The sequence below is a fragment of the Heterodontus francisci genome, chromosome 19 (genome assembly GCF_036365525.1).
Source record: "Heterodontus francisci isolate sHetFra1 chromosome 19, sHetFra1.hap1, whole genome shotgun sequence".
NCBI lineage: Eukaryota > Metazoa > Chordata > Chondrichthyes > Heterodontiformes > Heterodontidae > Heterodontus > Heterodontus francisci.
Window position 1 is genome coordinate 7708363 of NC_090389.1, and position 24840 is coordinate 7733202.

The 24840-nt window shown below is 44.3% G+C and overlaps 1 protein-coding gene and 1 long non-coding RNA gene across 3 annotated transcripts in view; one reads left to right on the top strand and one right to left on the bottom strand.

The window, feature by feature from the left end:
* The window catches only part of tmem115 (transmembrane protein 115), a 58886-nt gene extending 55408 nt beyond the window's left edge, over window positions 1–3478 (bottom strand). The window contains exon 1 of one of the 2 annotated variants that reach the window (XR_010976940.1): window positions 2269–3478. Coding sequence is in view for 1 of the 2 variants with exons in the window: in XM_068051347.1 (XP_067907448.1) it covers window positions 2269–3122 (854 nt within the window). In the remaining variant the exon portion in view is untranslated. The remainder of the gene's footprint in view (window positions 1–2268) is intronic. The other variant, XM_068051347.1, reaches the window with a different exon arrangement.
* A 168-nt stretch (window positions 3479–3646) lies between these two features.
* Window positions 3647–23510, top strand: LOC137380362 (uncharacterized). Its single transcript, XR_010977004.1, has 4 exons — window positions 3647–3732; window positions 6684–6820; window positions 22440–22547; window positions 22941–23510. It is a non-coding gene; the product is annotated as an uncharacterized lncRNA (long non-coding RNA).
* The last annotated feature ends 1330 nt before the right edge of the window (window positions 23511–24840 follow it).

Genomic DNA, 24840 nt, shown 5'->3' on the forward strand with positions numbered 1-24840 from the left:
AATTAACAGTGAGAGAATAAGTATTGAGGGGATTAACATCTTTGAAAGTGGATAAATCCCCAGGCCTGGATGAAATGTATCCTAGACTGTTAAGGGAAGCAACAGAGGAAATAGCAGAGGCTCTGACTATAATTTTCCAATCCCCTGGCTACAGCTGTGGTGCCAGAGGACTGGAGAACAGCTAACGTTGTACCATTGTTTAAAAAGCAGAAAGGGATAGACCGAGTAATTACAGGTCAGTCAGCCTAATGTCGGTGGTGGGAAAATTACTGGGAAAAAATTCTGAGGGGCAGGATAAATCTTCATTTAGAAAAACATGAAACAAAGACAGTCACCATGGATTTGTTCAAGAAATATTGTCTCTGACCAACATGACTGAATGTGTGTAGGTAACAAGGAGGGTCAATGCGGGTAGTGTATTTGATGTAGTCTATATGGATTTTAGCAAGGCTTTTGATAAGGTCTCACATCACAAAAGTAAAAGCCCATGGGATGCAAGGCAAAGTGGCAAGTTGGATCCAAAATTGGCTCAGAGGCAGGAAAAAAGGGTAATGGTCGATGGGCGTTTTTGCGACTGGAAGGCTGTTTCCAGTGGGGTTCCACAGGGCTCAGTACCTGGTCCCTTGCTTTGTGGCCTATATCAGTGATTTGGACTTGAATGTAGGGGGTATGATTAAGACGTTTGCAATGATAAAAAAATTCGCCATGTGGTTGATAAATGAAGAAAGCTGTAGACTGCAGGAAAAGATCAATGGACTAGTCAGGTGGGTGGAACAGTCACGAATGGAATTCAATCTGGAGAAGTGAGAGGTAATGCATTTAGAGATGGCTAACAAGGAAGGGAATACACAATAGGATATGGAGAAGCGTAGAGAAACAGAGGAACCTTGGAGAGCAGGTTCACAGATCCCTGAAGGTGGCTGGACAAGTAGATAAGGTGGTCAAGATGGCATATGGGAAACTTGCCTTTATCAGCTGAGGCATAGAATATAAGAGCAGGAAGGTTATGCTGCAACTGTATAAAGCATAATAGACCACAGCTGGAGCACGGTGTGCAGTTCTGGTCACCACACTATAGTTAAGAAGTGATTGGACTAGAGAGGGTACAAAGGAGATTTACGAGAATGTTGCCTGGACTGGAGAATTTTAGTTTTGAGTAAAGATTGGATCGATTTGAGTTGTTTTCTCTGAAACAAAGGCAGCTGAGGGATGACCTAATTGAAATATATAAAATAATGAGGGGTTTAGATAGAGTGGATAGGAAGGCTCTATTCCCCTTGGTTGAGGGGTTCATAACCAGGGAACATGGATTTAGGGAAAGTAGGAGGTTTAGAGGGGACTCAAGGGGAGATTCTTTTTTCACCCAGAGGATCTGGAACTCACTGCCTGAAAGAGTAGTAGAGGCAGAAACCCTCAAAACATTTAAAAATTGCTTGGATATGTACTTTGAAGTGCCATAAACTACAAGGGCACGGACCAAGAGCTGGAAAGTGGGATTAGGCTGGATGGTTACTTTTCAGCCAGCATGGACAGGATTGGCCAAATGGCTTCCTTCTATGCTGTAAATTTCTGTGATTCTGTCCTCATCAATATTCACACACATGCATTTCCAGCAGTGGCAACTGGATAGGTGCAGAAAGGCTGGCCAATCTGTCTCCTCCCTTATTTGGCAACATAGGCATCAATTGTCATGTTGCTGCTGCCATTCCAGATTAAATTAGCCAACAGCAGTGCTGAGGGTTAGAGTTTGGGTGTGTATGACTCAATTACTCACTGTCAGAGCCACTAAAGAATCTTCTAAGTTTTTTTCCCTCCACATACATCTAGGTACATTCCTCAATCCCTACCCTCTGACAACATCACTCTTGTACTGGTCCCTGGATAAAGCAGTGAAGGTTACACGCAACATAATTTTTCTCTTCTCTCATACAGGCAAATGGCAGGTGAAGAGTGTTTAACCTCCATCCACTGCCTACCCAAACTCAAGCTGGAATTTTACATTTTACTCATCTTAGGTTTGCAAGATTTAACATAATTGTTTCCACTGTACCTCAAAAATAAGGCAGTATAGATGATAGGTCATCTCTTTATAAAAGTCAGTATGATGATCCAGATATCATATTGGAATTTAAATTGCATTGTATAGATTTATTACCACAACTCTATTTGGCCACATTATGTAATGGAGTTGCACTGTTGATGAATTTCTAAGGCCCCAAGTCTCCCAATATAACTTTTTAGAATAGAAATAAATGTTGCATTAAATACCTTCTCCGTTCTGCATCTTGTGGATCAGTGCCAGGCAGGCTTATTGTAATAGAAGATGGTGCCCCAACATCATATCGTTTGACTGTCTTCTTACATATTCTGATCTTCACCAGCAAACTGTAGATCACATTGGCCACCATGGAGACAAGTGGCTGCAGGATTTCAGGAAAGAAGGTGGCAAATGCAAAGTGGTCAGACATGTCACCTCGGCCCCGGCCATGTTTCTGGTAGAATCGAAGATAAACCCAGCTGGACAGCACTCCAAACCCGTAAGATGCCAGCAGTGAGCTACTGAACAGCATCGTCAACCGCAGGGCACCAATAATAACCAACAGCATCATTGGGACATCTTTCATTCGCACCTGTGGCACTTTTACCACCACCGTGTCTCCCATGGTCTGTTTCAAAGCCACCAACACTCCACCAACAAAGCCCCACATGCCATGGATACGCACAGTAAATAAGTAATCCAGGTTGAAAGTTGCCACATAGGTCAGGAGGTAAGAAAGTCCTCCAAGGATTCCCACTGACACATTGAGAACTGCGAAGAAGATGAGGAGCTCCAGGGCGCCCCAGAGGGGTTCCAGGAGCCTCCCAGCCACCACCACCGCCCCCAGACCAATACCAACATCCCAGATGTGATTCTCCACCACAGCGTGGGTCAACAGGGTCCAGACCCAGAAATTGGGTGGGAAGAGGTAGCCAGGGGTCACCCCCAGGCCGTGCACCGTGTCCATCAGGAAAGAGAGGCAGTAGAGAGCCAGCACCGTGCCGCACAGGGACTTCACCACCACACTGGTGCTGGCCACAGCCGCCAAGAAATGTTGCCTGGCTACCGGCAGGTACCGGCTCATGGCAGCGGCTGGGGCGGGCGGCTCACCAGGAAGCGGACAGTCGGCCCGGCAAATACATGGACTGCACCGCCTGTCCTCACCCACTGCGCCCCACTCTGGCCCAGGCCCAGCTCAGCGAGGACGGGGATACTAGGCCGCTCTCTGGGGAACCCGTGCTGTCGGCAGCTGTGTCACAGACCACTTTCCCAGTGCGAGCGGCGTCTCCTGCTCCCTGTGGCCCCGCTCTCTCTTCCTGAGGCAAACGGCAGGATCGCGCTCGTCGCCCGACTGCCCAAACCACAGCCTAGCACCCTCCGCACAACAGCCTCCCTCTGACCCACTACCCTCCACTGACATCATCAGAACGGCGACCGAAACCCATCACCGCCCCGCATTGACATCATCAGAACGGCGACCGAAACCCATCACCGCCCCGCATTGACATCATCAGAACGGCGACCGAAACCCATCACCGCCCCGCATTGACAGCATCAGAACGGCGACCGAAACCCATCACCGCCCCGCATTGACATCATCAGAACGGCGACCGAAATCCGCCCCGCACTGACATCATAAGAATAACGACCGGGTCTCTCCTTGCTAATGCTGAGAAACGGGAAGCCAGCTGCAGGTGGGTGAAGAAGCATTTATAATTGGTGAAGATAGTTCTTTGGCGTAAATTGGAGGTGCATAGTGCAAACGCTACTTCTCTCCCGGTGTTGCTGACTGTAGTGACCGGGAGATTCATGTTCCACTCCTGGAGACTCTGACAATCTAAGAGGGTTGGCAGCCCCAGGTGAAGGAGAACTCTGTGTCATCACAACAGGGGGAAAATCCTGCACAAACACTCTGAAATGATTTGATGATTCACTGGGGCAGCTTCCTTTGATCGGTCCCTGTTACAGCTGCCCTGGATTCAGCTCAGCTTGTTGGTGAGCAGGGTCTACAGAACAGCAGATACAATCAAAAGCACCCAGACTAAAAAATCTCTCGGCGTTAGGCAAAGACAACAACAGAGCAGCCCATCACACAGATCAACCCACCACACACGTCAAACAGAACTCACCTGTGCTTGAAATCACAGTGGAAACTAAATTATACTCACCCAACCCACCCCCCACTGCTCATCACACAGTTATTCCATGTACAACCACTTACATGTTGGTACATTAGGTAAAGTAGGGGCCTGGAGAAAGCCCAAAAAAAAAACAAGTTGCATTTATATAGCACCTTTAATGTAGTAAAACATCCAAGGCCACTTCACTGGAGTGACGCAGTGGTTAGCACCGCAGCCTCACAGCTCTAGCGACCGAGGTTCAGTTCTGGATACTGCCTATGTGGAGTTTGCAAGTTCTTCCTGTGACTGTGTGAGTTTCTGCCGGGTGCTCTGGTTTCCTTCCACAGCCAAAGACTTGCAGGTTGATAGGTAAATTGACCATTGTAAATTGCCTCTAGTGTAGGTAGGTGGTAGAAGAATGGTGGGGATGTGGTAGGAATATGGGATTAATGTAGGATTAGTATAAATGGGTGGTTGTTGGTCGGCACAGACTCGGTGGGCCGAAGGGCCTGTTTCAGTGCTGTATCTCTCTATGACTATGACTGGAGAATTTGACAGCAAGCCACGTAATGAGATATTAGGATAGATGACCAAACATTTGGTCAAAGAACCACGTTTATATGGAATATAATGTGGCAAAGTGTGAAATGATCCACTTTGGAAGGAAAAGCAGAATACTTTTTGAATGGTGAGAGACTGGGAAATGTTGGTATTCAGGGGACCTGGGTGTTCTTGTATATGAACAATAAAAAATTAACAGCAAGCAATTCAGAAAGCAAATGATATGTTAGCCTTTATTCCAAAGGGTTTGGAGTTTATGAGTAAAGAGCTCTTACTGAAATTTTTTTAGGGCCTGGATAAGAACACACCTGGAGTACAGTGCACAGTTTTGGTTTCCTTACCTAAGGAAGCATATACTTGCCTTGGAGGGAGTGCAACAAAGGTTCACGAGACTGATTCCTTGGGAGCAAGGGATTGCCCTTTGAGGAGAGAATGAGTAGACTAGGCATACATTCCCTGGAGTTTAGAAAAATGAGAAACGATCTAATTGAAACACATAACATTCTTAAGGGGCTTGACAGGGCAGATGCTGGGAGGATGTTTTCCCTGGCTGGGGAACCTCGAACTAGGGGACATGGTCTCAGACTAAGGGGTCGGCCATTTACAATTGAACTGAGAAGAAGTTTCTTCAAAGGGTTGTGAATCTTTGGAATTCTCTACCCCAGAGAGCTGTGGCTGCACAGTTGTTGAGTATATTCAAGGCTGAGATCAACAGATTTTTGGATACAAACTGAATTAAGGGATATGCGGATAGAGTGGGAAGATAGAGTTGAGGTAGATCAGCCATGATCATAGTGAATGGCTGAGCAGGCTCAAAGGGACGAATGGCCTTCTCCTGCTCCTATTTCTTATGTTCTGATGTTAAGGAGTATATTAAAGGAGGAAAGAGACATGGAGAGGTTTAGGGTGGGAATTCCAGAGGTTAGAGCTAGGCAGCGAAGGCATGGTTGTCGATGGTGGATGTGCTAGAGCCTAGAATTTGAGGAAGGCAGATACCTCGGTGGGTTGTGAGGCTGCAGGAAGTTGCAGAGGTGGGAGAGGTGAAGCCATGGATGGATATGAAAACAAGGATTAGAATTTTCAAATTGAAGGGTTTCCAGAGCGGAAGCCAATGTAGGTCAGCGAGTACAATGGTGATGGGTGAGCAACACTTGATGTGAGTTAGGTTACAGGCAGCAGAGTTTTGAATGAGCTCAAGTTTGCAGAGGGTAACATCACTAGTCACATCATAATGAGGGGAATGCAAAATTACAAGTGGTTGCAATGGGTCTGATTCTATGATGCCATAGTGCAAGTGGTTGTAATGGGTGTGATTCTATGGTGTGGGGTAACTGCGAGTGGTTGTAATGGGATGATGCTAAGCTGCAGTGTTGCTTGTGGTTGTAATGGGCATAATTGTATGGTGTAGTACTCTGAGTGGTTGTAATTTGCACGATTCAATGATGCCATATTGCGAGTATTTGTAATGGGAGTGCTGCTATGTTGCAATACCATGAGTGATTGTAATGGGCTCAATTTTATGATATACTGGGAGTGGTTGTAATGGCCTCTATTTTATGGTGTGTCATAAGCATTTTTTTTTAAAACTAGGAGATCTGTGTTCCTTTAAGACTGAAAAAAAACTGTGTGGACAATAACTGCAGAGGTTTAGTGTTTGAAGAGTCCAGGCTGCATGGCAATTTGTATCCAAGCAACCTGATAGTTTTACGACAGTCTTATGACTCCATTGAAAAAACTGTTAGTTCCATTTTGGCAGTGAAAGAAGAAACCAGGGGGCTGTGAGCAGCTGAAAGAGTTACTGCTGGAACTGGCCAGGAATACAGCCTAGAAAACTCTTTCTCTTGAAAAATAACTCCTGGATCAAGTGAAATTCTGATTTCTTCATGAAGTTAAAAGAACTTTGAAAGAGTTGAAAAAATCTACTGTGTGGGAGCTAAAACCTTTGTTTCTCTTTATGCCTGAAGAGAGAGAAAAGACTCAGAGGAAGAGAAGTTGCTATATACTGGAGGAACACTGCTCTATGGAGAGAAGCACCTTTGCTGAGAGGAAGCCCGCATTGTTGAAGGCAGTCTCCAGTCTCTGAAAAATCTCCACTTCAAGTGTGAGTCCTGTTGCATTTTTTGTATTTTTAGAAGTTCCTGAAATCTCAAGAAAGTTTCTACTGTTAGACTGCTGCTTTAAAATTTAAATAGACCTGTTGCTGAAAGATCTGTGTAACACCTGCTGCAGACAAACTACCTTGAGAGCCTACCCATTATAGTCTGTTCATTAATTTCACCTGGAGAGACATCAAGTGGCATCTGACTATTTGACTCTGGGACATCTCACCTATCCAGAAAAATACTACCAAAAGTTACAACTCAGTTATTTACTTATTCCTAAGAAACACTTGTAAAGACTATATTTCCTTTTTTCCCAGTTAACCATTGGTAATTGAATGTAAATTATGCATGAAGGTTAGGAAGATTAAGATTCATACATATAGATTCATCTCAGTATCGTATAAAATTTGGTTTATTAATAAATAGTTAATTTTGTTAATGTTTAAAGAAACCTGGTTTGCCGTGCTTTATTCTGGAGATAAATAAACTGATTATTTTAGTTATTTTACCGGTAGGTGGGAAAACTTTACAATTATGCTGTGACCCGTGGAGTAGTGGGACTGAATTAACAGTGCATTACTCCCGCCTCAGTCATAACAGGTGTGATATAGGGAGCGGTTGTAATGGACTGTATTTTATGGTGTGAAATTGGGAATGGTTGTGATGAGCTCAATTTTATATGCGATACTGGGAGTGGTTGTAATAGGCTCGATTTTATGGTGTGATACTGGGGGCTGATTTTTACCAGTCCCTCGACATCGGGGGTCATGGTGGGGGGCTGCCATGACCCGTGCGCCAACAAGGCCCTGCTGCATTTTACCAGTGTAGGCGAGGCCTCGGTGCAGCCACCCTATCACTTGGCGGCTGGGCCTTCATTTACATATTGAAATGAATGGAAATAAATTTAAATCAACTCACCTTGTCCTGGCAGACTTCCCATCCTGATATTATGGCCGCCAAATGGAAGTCCCACGCCTTTTGGAGTTCCAAGGTGTGACACTGGTGGGGAGAGGGAAGCAGTAAAATCTTCAGGTCGGGAGGGATGTAGGAGTGGGGAAAACCGCTCCAATTGGTTGTGGGGATGGTGGGAAGGGGTTGAGGGTCAAATCGTCTGAAGGTGGGGGGGGGTTAAAGTTCGTAATTTTACAAATTAGTTTTTCGGGGGGATGGGTTATTTTATTAATTGGTAACGGTGGTTGGAGAAGGGATTGAAAGTGTTTCTGCCATTTTGTTTGTTATTTCTGGGCGCTGGCACCTTTAAAAATTTTGTTGAACCTGAAGGGCTTGAAGCCCTTTAAAAATGGCACCGGCGCCTACGTAGTGGCGTCGGATGCCATTGCCGGGTACGGAGCGCTGCCTCCTCTACGTCATCGGGGGTGGCCGCTCTGTCCCCTCCATTTAAATGAGCCCCCGCGCGAAATATCGGGGAACTCAGCGACAGTGCATCCGTTTCTGAAGGCCGCCAACTTCAAAGCACGACACCGCGATGTGCGGTGCGCCAATAAAATTCAGCCCTCGGCGTGGTCGTAATGGGCTCCATTTTATGGTGAATTGTTTTTCCCTGCTGCCGGGAGCGGTGACGGGCGAAAAAAATGGCAGCCCGTAGGCAATCTAGTGCGCAGCGGATCATTTAAATATGCAGGGTGGGCCACCCCCATAATCGTGTGGCAGGAGCGGGCTCTGCGACGCGTGAACAGCCTCTTAGCTGCCTCTGCTCAGGCACTGGCCCCATTTTTAAAGGAACTCCAAAGCTCTCCCCCCCCCCCCCCCCCCCCACTACACTGTAAATAAATTTCAGACCCATAGCCCCCCAATATAATGAAAATAAATGGCAGCCCCATTTCCCACCCCCCCCCCCACAAAGCTCTTACATTGACCATTTGACCTCTATCCCCCTCAAATGCACAAAGTGCAGAGGTCACGCCTTCCCCCCCCCCCCCCCTGCCACACTAGGGGCTGGATCTTGTTGTTTCCCCCCGGCGCAATGATCTGTGGCGGGAGGGGCCTGAAGATGGGTCGGGAAGAGGCCCACCATGGAACTCGATGCTGGGAGAGCCCAGACTGATCCTCCCAACGGCGGCGAGGCTCCGTGGTGCCCCCACACCCCCCCACCCCGGACTCGAATTTAAATATTTAAATTAATAAAATGAATACATTTAAGTGGACTTACCTTCATTCTTCCGGGCCCGCCGTGATTTCATTTCCCCATCCAGGGAAAGATGGCGTAACACTGGTGAGGAGCGGGGAGGAGTTAATATTTTCTGTGTGGGGTGGGGAGACGGGGTCAAATAAATGTAATGGGTGTAGGGGATGGTGGGAAGGGGCGAACTCCATACTTTGTGCAGTCTTTGGGATGAAGATCACATTTAAAGGTAAGTTTTTTGGAAAGGGCAAATAATTAATGTAAATGTTATGAGGTGGGAAAGGGGTGTTAGAAATTTATTGTATAGTTTTTGGGGGCATACTTCTTTAAAAATGTAAATGAGCTGGCAGGGCTGGCTGCACTTTAAAAACTAGCACCAGCACCTGCGGACAGCCGATGTCATTGCCGGGGACGGACAGCCCACCCCCTCCACGTGATTGGTGGGCGGGCCGTCCGGCTATTTAACTGAGCCGCCGCACCGGAGATCGCAGCAGCTCTTAAAATCCGGCCCAAGAAACGTAGGGCTAAATTTTACCAGCCCCTCAACTCAGCGGGCCGCGGCGCGGGGGCCGGTAAAATGCTGCAGGGAGAGGCCTGCCTCGACAGGGCCCACCACATATTACCAGAGGCAGGCCCTTCATCTCCATATGCAGGTGGCCACTAAATATATTCAAAGTAACTTTACCTGCTGTCACACGCCAATTTTACAGCCTCCATTCAGCCTTTGCATGCCTTCGGAACTCCGCATGGAGTTCCAAGACGTGAACCTGGTGGGGAGTGGGGAGTAATAACAATTTTAGGGTGGGAGGGATGGGGAAGTGGGAAAACAAATGTAATTGGTTGTGTGAATGGTGGGAAGGGGTTAGAGGTCATATGTTAGAAGGTTGGGGGGGAAAGTTTGGGTATTCGAGAAATCAATTGATGGTCATTTCGTGCAATGAAATAACCATGGGGTGGGTGGGGGAAGGGCCTCCATTACTTACTTTTCTATTTAATAAAAGTCTTCAAAAATTAAAAATAATTGTAACGGCTTCAAGCCCCTTAAAAATGGTGCCAGTGCCTGCGTGGTAGCGCCGGATGCCATTGCTGGGGACACAGAGGCTGCCTCTGGACGTCATCAGGAGCGGGCGCTCTGCCCCCACTATTAAAATGAGCCCCTGCGCGTAATATCGTGGGGGCTCCTCGGTGGCCGTTAAATGCAGGCACCGCGCTGAGTTTAAAGGGCACCGCTGTGGAGCGCAGCACCCAGATAAAATCCAGCCCGTAGAGTTGACCTCCTTGTTAAACTCCAGAAAGCTTGTTATGGAAGGATAATGCTGGATCCTATCTTTACTCAGCTTCACATTTATTGGCAGAATTAAAGGATTACATACATGTAGCTCCTCACTCGAAACCCTGCCCCCAGTCTCAGTAAGTGTCTGCTTATAAGTGGTCAAGCAAGACCCCAATTAACATCCTCCACATGCATATAATCAAACAATTCATACACAATTAACAGAGTAACAGATTGCCTTTTATTTCATAATACAATGTAGATTAATATGCTCAAGCAACATTTCAAAATAAATTCCATATTATGCACAAATTATTAACATGCTCAAAGAACATTTCAAAATAAATTCTACATTGGGTACAAAGTCCTCTAGCACCCCCCACAATTTCTTTGTACTAGCATTTCTTTTTGTGAAACAATCGGATAGCTGATGACTTTCATTTAGCCATTTAAATTTGGAGATTTCATTTCTCTCCAGCATTTGTTTCTATCCAGCGTGGTCAATACGTAGTCTATTCTCACTCTCACTTTTTGTAGTGTGTACATTGTCCCACAAAGATCGATTATCCATATAACATTCAATGGCTATCCAATCATCAGTATTTCTCTTGTTCAGAATTTCACTCAAAATATTGGACAAGTAGAGCCTCATATCCACTGCCTGCACCAGTGTTTCCGCAGCCAAAGTGCTTTTAACATAGGAACGTAGGAGCAGGTGTAGGCCATTCAGCCCATTGAGCCTGATCTGCCTTTCAATATGATCATAGCTGAGCATCCACTTCAATGTCTTTTTCCCACACTATCTCCATATCCCCCTATATCATTGGTATTTAGAAATCTGTCAATCCCTGCTTTAAACGTACTCAATGACTGAGCTTCCACAGCCCTCTGGGATAGAGAATTCCAAAGATTCACAACCCTCTGAGTAAAGAAATTTCTCCTCATCTCTGTTCTAAGTGGCTTTCCCCTTATTTTGAAATTGTGTCCCCTGGTTCTAGACTCCCAAACCAGGGGAAACATCTTAGCTGCATCTACCCTGTCTATCCCTTTAAGTATTTTGTAGGTTTCAATGAGATCACCTCTCATTCTTCGAAACTCTAGAGGGACAGTGGCGCAGTAGTTAGCACCGCAGCCTCACAGCTCCAGCGACCCAGGTTCAGTTCTGGGCACTGCCTGTGCGGAGTTTGCAAGTTCTCCCTGTGACCACGTGGGTTTCCGCCGGGTACTCCGGTTTCCTCCCACAGCCAAAAGCTTGCAGGTTGTTAGGTAAATTGGCCATTGTAAATTGCCCCTAGTGTAGATAGATGGTAGGAGAATGGTGGGGATGTGGTAGGGAATATGGGATTAATGTAGGATTAGTATAAATGGGTGGTTGTTGGTTGGCACAGACTCGGTGGGCCGAAGGGCCTGTTTCAGTGCTGTATCTCTAAATAAATAATACAGGCCCATTGTATTTTTCTTAGCCTCCCAAACTAAAGGACATCATTTCCCATTTTCACCCATTAGAAATATTATGAAGCCAGCTGCGCTCAAATACCCATCAGCAAGATTAGTATGTGAAGTATCACTAAAAATTATTAGCTTCATGTTCTTTGGCTCACCTAAGGATGGGAACTTCAGTACACATTTCTCCAGATTTAGTTTTTTTAATGTTTTATTTGCCCTTAAAACATTCTCAACTTTCAGATGTTTCAGCATCGTGCTTAACTCCAGCACATCAAAACTTGCATCAGGCCTAGTGTGAGAGCACAGCCAGTTAATTGACCCACCAGGCTTCGCAATTGCTCAATCTCTGCTTTAGATATATCATCATCTCTCAGTGATGACCTAACACGATTAACCAGGATGGGAGTAATACTCTCTAAATAGGATTGTTGGTTGAAATTTATTCCAGACTTAGTCTGCTTAATATCTAGTCCAATATATTTAAAGGCCCCACAAGCCTGACTCCCAATCTTAAATTCTGCCCTAATCTTATTAATAACATATTTCTCAAAATCCGCAGTACCACCCCATAAGAAATCATCAACATGTATCATGAAGATGCCTGAAAGTTTCTCTTTATGATACCAATAAAACATTGCAGGATCTGCTTTGAGTTGAACACAACAAATTTTCAACAAAACAGATCTCACCAAGAAATACCACACCCTGGAAGCATCATTAAGGCCATAGACACATTTGTTCAGTTTCCATAATTTTACTTTTGTATCTGCTGCGTCTTTGGGTGGTTTCAGATACACTTCTCTCTTAAAAAGTATCACCTTGCAGAAATGTGGCTATTGTATCAATGGATCTACATTCCCATGAATATGTGGCCAAAAGAGCTAAAAAGGTTTTCAAGATTACTTTTCCAGCTGTGGGAGAGTCCACTCTAACATCGGTATCACTCAGTCACTCTTCAAAACCCCTCGCAACTAGCCTCGCTTTAGTCTTATAAGTTCCATCGGGAAGGACTTTTTCAGTACAGATCCATCTATGTGAGAAGGCTGGCTGTTCCCTATCTGGTACTTCAGAATAAACGGCAAACTCTCTAATTCCTTATGTTTTGCTTCTCTTATTAGTTTATCCTCAAGTTTATTGGCAGCCACTAAAACCTCACCATCATGAGGACTTCTGTTTCTAGTTCTATTATGAGTCTGCTGTCAAGCCTTCGTTTCATTGTGGAATCTATTCATACTACAGCCTCTATTAGCACTTTGATGTTTTTCAGGATGACTGCTAGAAGATCTCCCTTGCACATTATCAGAGGCTTCCAGTACGTGATGACTTCCTGACACAAGAGTCACTTCCAAACCCACTATTAGAATTTGCACTGCACTTTCTTACCCTCCACTCTTTCACCTCATTCTGCCAGTCCATGGACCTTGCTTCTTGACCATCATGTTGAACATTTAACCAATATTTAAACTTGCATTTTCTGCACGTCCCACAATTGTTGCATCCCTCCATCTATTAGACCTCTCTGGAATATATGTTACCTGAGTACTGTCTTGGGGAAATTGTCCTTTGGATGCGATAGCTCTTTCTTGAGCATCATGATCCCTCACATTACTATCTAACCCTTGATCTACCTCATTCTGTTCCTCAGGACCTTCATCACAAAACACATGAGTATTTGAGGTACAAGGTGCCTCATTTCCCTCTATCAACTGCTCCGATTCTGAGATTTTATAATCAACCCTGATCAATTGCGAGGAATGAACCTTAACAGCTTGATTTCCACGCTTGATAACTACTGTCTTACCATCATGACCTTACCAGAGCCCTTCCATTCCCTATGACCCTCTTTTATAATACACCAAATCTCCTGAATTAAATTCTGCCTCATTTGGCCTCATACGATGCCTCAGAGCTCTGTGAATTTTCTCAGAGACCTCAGCCTTGTTGAAAGCCTGTCTCCCTGCATGTGAAGCAGAAAAAATGGAACTAATTGCCGTACCTTGTCGAGCAGGAGGACTGTCGCACAGGACAGAAGGCTATTTGTGATTCCGCCCATAGACCAATTGATAGGGACTATATCCCGCAACCATCTGAAGCAAATTCTTCGCATGAACTGCCCATGCCCGGGCAGTTGTCAACTTGCAGTTTGGCTGGTGAGCTAAGATTTTATGCAGCATTTCATCAACTACTGCATGATTCTTTTCACAGAGCCCATTGCTGAAAGGACTTTCAGCTGCAGTATTCATAACCACAATGTTCATGTTTTCATATATCTGTGAACTCATCATTGGCAAATTCCCTTCCATTATCAGTCAGGAGCTTAGCAGGTGCCCCAAGTCCATTTCTCCATAATTTTGACTATAATCACCCTTCTTTCCTTTTTTTTTATTATTGTAAAAAGACTAAATCTAGTTGCTAGGTCTATAAAATGTAGAATGAAAATATTCTTGTCTTTGTCCCATACCTTTAAATCCATGGCAACTATCTCGTTAAAGTCACATGCCAATAGATGGCTGCCAGTAGGACGTGATGGTGTCCTCCGATACTTTTTACAGATTTCACACTTTTCACTAATCTCTTCTATTATCCTGGAATACTCTTCATTAATCACACCTGCATCCTTTAGCAGGGTTTTTAATCTCTGTCAAGAAGGGGGAGCAAATTGTCTGTGTAACTTTAAGACAATTTGCTTTTAATTTCTCTGATTCTTATCACTTGATGCCATTAAATACAGTGGCGCAGTGGTTAGCACCGCAGCCTCACAGCTCCAGCGACCTGGGTTCAATTCTGGGTACTGCCTGTGTGGAGTTTGCAAGTTCTCCCTGTGTCTGCGTGGGTTTCCTCCGGGTGCTCCGGTTTCCTCCCACAGCCAAAAGACTTGCAGGTTGATAGGTAAATTGGCCATTATAAATTGCCCCTAGTATAGGTAGGTGGTAGGGGAATATAGGGACAGGTGAGGATGTGGTAGGAATATGGGATTAGTGTAGGAAATATGGGGATTAGTGTAGGATTAGTATAAATGGGTGGTTAATGGTCAGCACAGACTCGGTGGGCCGAAGGGCCTGTTTCAGTGCTGTATCTCTAAATCTAAATCTAAACTGTTTTAACGCTCTGACTAGTGTTACGACCAACTGCTCAAGTCAAAGCCCCCAAACAAAATATACGATTCTGATTGTGGTAGGCGAAATGCACTGTTGATTCAGTCCCGTCCTGCCACAGATCAACTAACATATCATTTTAAACTTTCCAAATTAAAGAAAGACCCTAAAGAAAGGATGAGGTTAACCAAACCAAGTGTCTTTAGATCAACAAATTAACTGTTTAATTAGAAAAACTAAATTCTTAAGCATTACTAAGATATAAACAACATTTAAAACAGAAAAAATTAGAGTCCTTGCATATTTACGCTCTTACCAAAGTGAAATCTTCCAATGTGGAATAGTCAAAGGTTGCTTGAAGTCCTCACAGCCGTCTGATGGGGGGGTCACAGCCGTCTGATGGGGGGTGGGGGGGGAGGTTCTTCAACAGTGGAAAAGTCCGCAGTCTAATTCAGCAGTTGAATTGTGTTCTTCTTTTCCAGTGATGAATTTCAACAATTACAATTCAGTAGTAAAAGGAATTTGGTTATTTTGTTTTAAGAAATTAATCTGGCTTGACATCAGAATTCTGAGCGTATAATAAATAGGGTTTAAATAAATTGAAAGAGAGCTTTCATTTCGTTCAGTATATGCTGTTCCAGCTATCTGTCTGTGTTTGAGAGTTAGAATAGTCTGTTTCCTCTATAAGCCAATTCAAAATTAAATTGCAACATTGTATTTCTCGAACTGCAGTCTCAGAGTGGCTGTATCCTGGGGCAACGAGAATGCATTCTTTGACTCAGTTTCTGGAGCTTGTTGCCTTAAAGCAGTACTGCTCCTTTTCCAGTCTTAAAGGCACACCACAATCTTCCTGAAAAAAAAAAACTGCAGGATCATAACAGTAGAAACATCAGTGTTTTTTCAGGGTATGCAATAGTGCCCTGACTGGGTGAACTATTTATTAACTGATTATCTGTAATAAACAACTTGAAAATATTTTACAAGTAATCACAGACACAATATTTTACATTTTTTGTACAAAATCAGGTCGAGTTAAAGCAGGGTTGTCCAACATATGGCCCGCGGGCCAGGATCCGGACTGCCAAAGGTTTCCCTTCGGCCTGCGAATGCATTTCAGAGATGAGAAATTTCCCAGTGGCGGCTTCTTCCAGACTGGCTTTTTAAAAAATATCGCAAGTCAGTTTCACAGCAGAGCGGTAACAGTGGTTTCCCAACTTCAGACAGATTTGGGGTTTTCCGACTTTTTTTTCAAAAGGCCGCTGGCAAACCCCGAGTCTGTCCGAAGTTCAGAAACCGCTTTTCCTGATGTGAGCACTGTGAGCTGTGAAACTCAGCGTGATGTTTTTAAAAAAGCTGACTGTTATGTCTTCTTGTTTTCTGGTTCCCAGATGTTGGAAATAATCACACTTTAAACTTGGAAAGGCTTGAGCTTTTCATTTATTTGTTCAGTCACCGGGCTGACTGCTGTAGGATTGCTTTTCTGTTCCATATTACATGACTCCCCAGTGCAGCCGTGAATGTGGCCCCACTGGAACACTTACACATAACAACTAGTTCCTAGCTAATTAGTTCCTAGCACTTTACGGATAGTATAACAATATATAACATCCCTCTTTCTTTAAAACATAATGCACTTATATCAATATAACTGTCAATATAACTAAAGAAGATTATCAACTGACTTTTGGAAATAATCTGAACCCCTTTTTAGAGTCTTTTATAGCGTGTATTCGTTTTTCTAAAAAATATTCACGGTATCGCTTGGGTGGTAAGATGTTGTGCCTCCATCTTGTAGATTTGGCATTTGTTGCTCTCAGTGGTGAGTTGTCACGCTGTACAAGCGATGTTGTGTCACTTGCTGGTGATGTTGTTAATGTTGTCTCGCTGGATAGTGATGTTTCCGGTGTTGTTGATGGTCTTTTCTGTTGTTCCAGCTCAGGTGTAGGTCGAATATGGATTCTGTTCCTTCTCATTTGGTTACTGGTTTCGGTCTCGATATATGACCTCGGAGTCTCAGCTTCAATAATGACTTTTGCTGGGCTCCAGGTTTTCATGATTGGATCCTGTACATGTACAGTTTGTCCTTTCAACAGCTCGGGTAGGGATTTAGCATATTTATTGAAGTGTTGTTCTCCCCTTAACTGTGCTCCAGTGAGTTGTTGTCTCACTTCCTCCTGGTCACTAGAAGGATGTATTTTGCTTGTCAGAGTTGTCTTATATTTTCTTCCATTTAACAGCTGTGCAGGTGATTTCATGTCAGCCTTGAGAGGTAATTATTCTGATTACAGAATAATCAGACCCCAAGACAATGCAGGAAGAACTTCTCCAAAAGATACATGAAGGCCACGTGGGAATGGAGAAGTGTTAGCTCAGAGCCAGATCAGCTGTGTACTGGATAGGCATTCACAAAGATATCGAAAATATGATGTCTACATACAATGTATGCCAGAAGTAGAGAAACACACAGCAGAAAGAGATGATAGCTACTGAAGTACCACCCAGACCATGGCATACTGTAGGAATCAATTTATTCACACAGAATCAAGAATGGTATCCCATAGTCGCAGACTACTGCTCAAAATTCCCTTTTATCCGGAAGATGAAAGACTTGAGAGCTACAGCAATAATCTCAGCAATATGAGTTTTGTTTGCTGAGCAAGGGATTCCTGAAAGGTTAATATGTGACAATTTACATCCAGAGAATTTAAGGAATTCGCTGACCAGTATGGGTTCAACACCATCACCTCATCACCACACTACCCACGGGGACACGGATTTATAGAAAGACACGTCCAGTCGGTCAAAAGAACACTGGTGAAATGCCAACAGATGAAGGAAGACCCAAACCTGGCCTTATTGTCACTCCGAGTATTTTGCTTTTATTTTACTGTTGCCTTTCTGTTGGCTTAGCTGAAGGCTAGTTGTTTAGGTAGTGAGTGCCTTCATTTGTCTGCTCATGGCTTCATGTACTCTGGCAGTGTCTATAGCCTGCAATATTGTGAGCTTGTCCTGTCCGATTAGAGCTTTTTGTACTTCAGGATGCGCAGAACCCCAAATGAGCTGATCTATCAGCCCGTTCATCTGTGTCCTTAAATTTACATTTCTGGCTGCATTTTTCAATCTTGTTACAAAATTGTCGATAGGCTAACCTTGTTCCTGTCTGAGGCTTTGAAATTCATATTGGTATATTGGATGATTTGCTTTTGGCTGGAGATAGATTAAATAAATGTAATCCTTTATCTCCAGCCCACAGAAGGATATAGCTGACCCTCTCCTCTTCATTAGTGTCTTTTAGGAAACTACTGAATGACAGTCTGCACGTTTGTTTAAACGTCTCAAATGCCTTTATGACATCATCAGCTTCCCAATTCATTAAGGGCTGTAGCTGTGCATTCATTCCTGTCCCCGCTGACATTTCGTTTTTCGCTTTCGCACAAGTCACTCAGTTTTTCTTTCTCTCTCTCTGGCACTAATTTGTGTCAATTTTCTCAATCTACTTCTTTTAAAATATTCTAGGTTTACTCACAGACACTCACTGCCACCATGTTACATCTTCTTGTTGTTTTCTGGTTCGCAGATATTGGAAATAATCACACTTTAAACTTGAAAAGGCTTGAGCTTTTCATTTATTTCTTCAGTCACCAGGCTGCCTGCTTTTCTGTTCCATATTACATGACTCTCCAGTGCAGCCATGAATGTGGCCCCACTGAAACACTTACACCTAACAACTAGTTCCTAGCTAATTAGTTTCCAGCACTTTACAGATAATATAACAATATATAACACTGACCGATCCCAAAGCTGCTGCGCTGAGCGTTCCCTTTCCCTGCAACTGTCAGAGACAGAGAGACAGAAAGGGACAGAGAGACGGAGTGGTGGGGTTCAGAGAGAGAGGGGGACAGTGGGGGGGCAGAGAGACAGAGAGGATACAGAGCAACATGGGGACAGAGGGGGGAACGGGGGGAACAGAGAGAAGGAGAACAGAGGGGGGGGGACAGTGGGGGGACAGGGAGACAGAGAGGATACAGAGCAACATGGGGACAGAGAGAAGGAGAACAGAGAGGGGGGGACGGGGGGGCATGGCAGAGAGAGACAGAGAGAGAGCGGGACAGAGAGACAGAGGGAGAGGGGTGGGGGGGGACAGAGAGAGAGCAGGGACAGAGAGAGAGAGAGAGCAGGGACAGAGCGAGAGAGAGCGGGACCAGAGAGAGCGAGAGAGGGGGCAGACAGACAGAGAGCGGGAGAAAAAATAGAAAGGGGGAACAGAGAGAGGGACAGACAGAGAGAAGGGGGGGAACAGAGCGAGACAGAGAGCGGGGACAGAGAGAGAGAGAGGGGACAGAAAGACGGGGGGGGGGGACAAAAAAGAGATAGGGGGGACAGAATAAGAGAGGGTCAGAGAGAGACAGAGAGGGAGGACAGAGAGAGACAGAGAGGGAGGGGGACAGAGAGAGAGAGAGAGGCAGTGGTACAGAGAGAGAGGGAGAACAGAGTGAGACGGAGAACAGAGTGAGACGGAGAGAGGAGGACAGAGAGAGAGTGAGAGAGAGGGTGGGGGACAGAGAGAGAAAGATTGGGGGCACAGAGAGAAAGGGAGTACAGTGAGAGAAAGGAGGACCGAGAGAGAGACAGGACAGAGAGGGGGGCGGGGACAGAGATAGTGAGAGGGGAGTTCAGAGAGAGGGGAGTTCAGAGAGAGAGAGAGAGGGGAGAGACAGAGAGAGAGGGGGGGAGACAGAGAGTGGGGGGCAGAGAAAGAGGGAACAGAGAGAGAGGGGGGGACACAGAGAAAGAGAAGGGACAGAGAGAAAGCGAAGGGACATTGAGGGGGTACTGAGAGACAGAGAGAGAGGAGTCAGAGAGACGGGGACGGAGAGAGGGAGGGAAAGAGAGAGAGAAGTGGACAGAGAGAGAGAGATGGACAGAGAGGGACAGAGAGCGAGAGAGAGAGGGGGAAAAGAGAGAGTATTGAGTTACCTCTTTAATGGATTGGAGGAGTAATTAACAGTGAATGCTGATAGTGGCACGACACTGCCTCAGCTTCATAAAATGCTAGCAATGGCACCTCACGCACTCAGGCAAGTGAAAGGAGATCCAGGGACAGTGCAGTAGCCCTACACCATCCCAACACTGACATTGAGATGTGGGTTCCTAATGACAAGTACTGTCTCTTTAAGTGGGCTACTGTTTCATTTGATGTTACATCTTCTGAACACAGACTCCAGCAGTTGGTTGCGTACATATTTGTGGGTCAGGATATGAAAGCAATTCAACCTCCTCTTCTGAAAATTGAGCGCATCTTCCTGAAATAAGCTGCAAATGCATTCACTACATTAACTCCCTCTCTGTGATTTGGACTATCTGTTGTCCCTCATGTTCCTGTTTTCCTACCCTTACTGAAATATATGCTTTCCAGTTTTAGGTTCTGATGAAGGGCCGATGCTTGAAATGTTAATTTGTCTTTTGTTTTCCAATGCTGGCTGATCTGTTGCGTACTTTTAGCATTTTAGTGCACATTGGTGGTTATTGCGGCCTGTATTGCTGATCTGTTCGACTGGCAAAGTGCCACGATCAATGGAACCATAAGAATTACAGCACAGAACGAGGCCATTCAGTCCATAACGGCAAGCTGTTTGTTCGAGCAATCCAAAATTAATCCCACTGCCACGTAGCTCTGTATCTTACTTTGTTTAAAATATTTATACATTTTTTTCTTAAAAAATAGAATGGGATATGCCTCAGCCATGGTACAACAACCTTTTGTATAAGGAAATTTCTCCTAATCTCTCTTTTCACTCTTTGCGCATAATTTTAAATTGATAATTCCTTGTCACTGACTCCCTAACAAATAAATAATCTTTCCCTGTTATCTCTATCAACCCCCTTCATATTCGTAAAATAAATCTCCATTAAGTGTACTTGTAGCCTTCCAGTTCGAAAAACAGCATTAACTGCACTTTCTCCTGTTTTTCTGACTCTGGATTCCTCAGGTACGATCTCAAATTGAATTAAAGAATGCATTGCTGGTCAACTCTGTGCATGTGACCCCACTGACCCCCAACCCTGTCCTGTGCATGTGACCCCACTGACCCCCAACCCTATTCTGTGTATGTGATTTCACTGACCCTGCCCAATCCTGCTCTGTGCATGAGATCTCCCTAATACCCCCTCAATCCTGCCCTGCACACATGTCCCCATCCATACCTACAATCTCTTGTGGTCAACGTGCTGCTGAAGATGTCCTTGAACAAAATGCATTCCATCCGTTCCTTACACTGATGTCATCACTGATATTTGATTTGGTGATGGTGAAGCCTCCTCTAGCTTTCTAACTTCTTGCCCAGGAGGTTAGTGCATTTCCCAAATGCCTTTTGTCTTGTTGAGCCTTGAGCAATTACCAAATTTCAGTGGAGTGTTCCTACTTTAATACCTGTCCTGTACTCAGTTGATCAAAACAAGGACATATGGCTCGCCTGCAGTTAAGTCTATTGGCGTGAGTTCCCTTCTATGCTATATAACAGGGTTGTCCAAAATAAGGCCTGCAAGCCAGAAACCGGCCCACGAAAGGTTTCCATCCAGCCCACAGATGTGTTTCAGAGATGTGAAATTTCCCAGTGGCTTCTTCCAGACCGGCTTTTTAAAAAATATTGCAAGTCAGTTTCACAGCTGACAGGTGCTGCACGAGAGCAGTAACAGCGGTTTCCCAACTTCGGACAGATTCGGGGTTTTCCGACTTTTTTTTTAAAAGGCCGTTGGAAAGCCCGGAGTCTGTCTGACGTTCAGAAACTACTGTTCCCGATTTGAGCACTAGTCAGCTGTGAAACTCAGTGTGATGTTTTTTAAAAACTGACCAATCACAAAACTGCTGTGTTGAGTGTTCCCGTTCCCTGCAACTGTCGAAGAGAGAGAGAGAGAGAGAGAGAGATGGAACAAAGAGAGAGAGTGGGCATAGAGAGAGGGGGGGGGGACAAAAAGCGAGAGGGTACAGAGGGAGAGGACGGAGACAGAGAGAGGGGGAGCAGAGAGACAGAGGAACAGAGAGAGGGGGACACAGAGAAAGGGGGGGATACAGAGAGCAAGATGGCACAGAGGGGGGGAACAACACAGAGAGGGGACAACACGAGGAGAGAGCGAGTCAGAGAGAGGGAGAGAGAATGATCAAGATCACTCCTGACAGATGGACATCTATCTGGAATACTCCGCATCGCTACACCTGTGCGGGCAAGCATTGACTACTTGTGCAAGCAAAGTAATGCCAGGTATCTTACTAAATCACTGTCCAACATAGTGATGAGAAAGTAGATCAATAAATTAATCTCATTTAAAGCTTCTTACAAAAATGCACATTTGTTATTTTAAATCTTTAATGCCCTTATCTTTCTGAAATTGTCTCACAGGCTCCCACCCCACCCCACCCCACCCCGCACACCCCCCGCCAAATGTAAGACAAAAATTGTAATGTGGCCCCCCCACACAAGAAGGTTGGACAACCCTATATAAGGTGTAGTATATTGTAATAGCAGAGTATTTTATTATACTGGCTCCTTGCTGCGGTGTAAATAATGTTGTTCACTAATGGCTACTTGCTGTGAGTCCACATATTTGAATCACTCAGGGAAATATACAACAGAAAGATGATGGGATTGAATTTTTTTTTGCAGTTCATATGAGAAATTACAGTCTGAAGAACATTGTGAGACACTTTTTGGAACTCCCGATGTTCAGGAAGTTTGGCGATTTGAAAGATTGTGGGTGCACACCATGTTCAGGTACAACTCAGTGTGTCAGCACAGTACTGTAGGCCTGAGGCCTGTTGCCATGACCTTTTGCACTTTTATATTTTTACATTTTACTTCTGCTTTGCTCTTGATTTTTTAAAAAAACCCGTATTAAACCTGTATTGAATTTTTAAGGTTACTTTGTAGACATTGATTTAAAACTAAGTGTGATTGTGCTCTGATTATGTCAAGTAATTAATCAATTATGTAATAATGGTATATTAATAATAATATTATTATTAACTGTGAACTTGTATTTTCCCAGGAATGCCTTCCTTTTGTTTTCATGCTGGTCAAAGCTAGCTATGTTTGCAGCTGTTGTTTTGTCTAAACTATTGTTTTTGTCTTCTTAAAAATAACGGTTGTTTCCTATTGTTTAAACAGGAATCAGTTCTTATGGTATTCAATGACCCTTGAACTGCAAGCCAGGACAATGGATAACCTTGCACATGGGGTGGTCCACTATGGAGTGAAGTCAGAAGATGGAGTTTAATGGACAGTATAACAGGTGATGACAGGTGAGACACACCATCAAAGGACGTGTAAACCACCTGAACAGCCTCGTAGTGCCTGTGAGAAGAATTCGATAAGAACTCATGGTTGTCAGACTCTTGTTTTAAGAAAGTCTGATGGAAGCCTTGGAAAGCTTGAATGGAACGAGAAATTGGACTTAAAGGGGTACAGCATTCAACATTCAGGGCTGCAGCCAGAGTGCACTAGTCAACCACTGAAGACTACAGAGGAAGGGACGTCAACGGAGTGACTGACCGGAGAGTCCGCCACCATGCAAGGTTCTCCAGAGACTTGGTGATGTATGTACCAAGGGAGTGCAGTATAATTTTAGGGGACTGTCGTGAATAGACTAATTTGGGGTTACAGCGGTTGTGTTATAAGTTTTTTTTTGTCTTTCTATACCCTGTGCCTTCCTTTCTTTTTAATAAAGTTATCTTTCTTGCCTATTTTTATCATTAATAATTGTTTAATAATTACTTAATAAAATTACTGTTTTAACATATTATTTGGTGTTGCGTCACTCATTCCTGTTACGTCCAAAGTACAGCTCAGGGGACTCTCACATCCTACAGTACGTAATTGAAAAAAATGGCACTGAAGATATCTTTTGGGACAATGGGGGAATTCAACCCTAAAAAGAGGACTGGTGTAATTACAAATGAAGCTTACACATTTGGCTGAAAGCAAATAAAATAGGAGATAAAGTAAATGTTTTCCTCACCATGATGGGGCCAGATGTTTTTGAGGTGTTGTCTAACCAATGTTGCCCATGAGACCCCAGCCATATGGACTATTCTGAAATCAGAGAGATTCTGGACTCGTATTATGGTACAACTAAGAATGAAATTGTACTGTGAGTTGCATTCCATGAAAGGAAGCAGTTGCCATGTGAGACTATTGCAGATTATACTCTCGAATTAAAGAAACTCTCTCATCACTGTGGGTATGGCACAAACTTAGAAGTCTACCTCAGGGATGCATTCATTGGAGGTCTAAAGAACAGTAAAATCCAGGCCAAGCTTTTGTGTAAAGGCAATAAGCTGATGTGGAAGGAGGCCTGCGATGAGGCCACAGCCATGGAAATGGCAGGAAGAGATAGTTGCAGATTGCAAGGAAGTTCTTTTCCTGAGCTGGCAGGGGAGGTCCACTGGATTTCAGCAGGAACCAGGCCATGGCAGCCAAGTTCAAAGACTCAGAGTCAGAAATTTAGTTGTTACCATTGCCGTGGTAGCCACCAACCATCCAAATGCCCCCATTTCCAATCAAAGTGCTACGCCTTTGGAGACGTCAGTCATACCCAGACAACATGCAGGAGTAGAGGAAACAGAAATGTTCCAGGTCGCAGCAGTGAGATTGAGGTTGTGGTATATCTAAAGTTAGTTCATGAGCCTGGAAATCCTCAAATCTGCATATGATGGATATGGAAACAGAAGTTGACGTTATCAAGCAGGAAGATCAAGAGTTGTACTCAGCGAGAAAAAAAAATATGGAAGTTGAGGGTAAAAGGGCTGAAGATATAATTCCAGTGCCCACAGTAAAAATGAAAGTCGGAGATTCACAACTTACTTTCATGTCTGTTATCTTAGGAGAGTACAAGAAATCCCGAAGTAACATTCCCTGACACAAAACTGCTGTGAAACTGATGAGTTATTCCAATAACCGCATTCTAGTCATGTTAGCTAAAGTCAGTGTTAGAGTGGTATATGATAATGCATCTTATTGCTTGCCATTGGTCGTAGTAGGAGCAAACAACGTCTCCCTGATGAGAAAG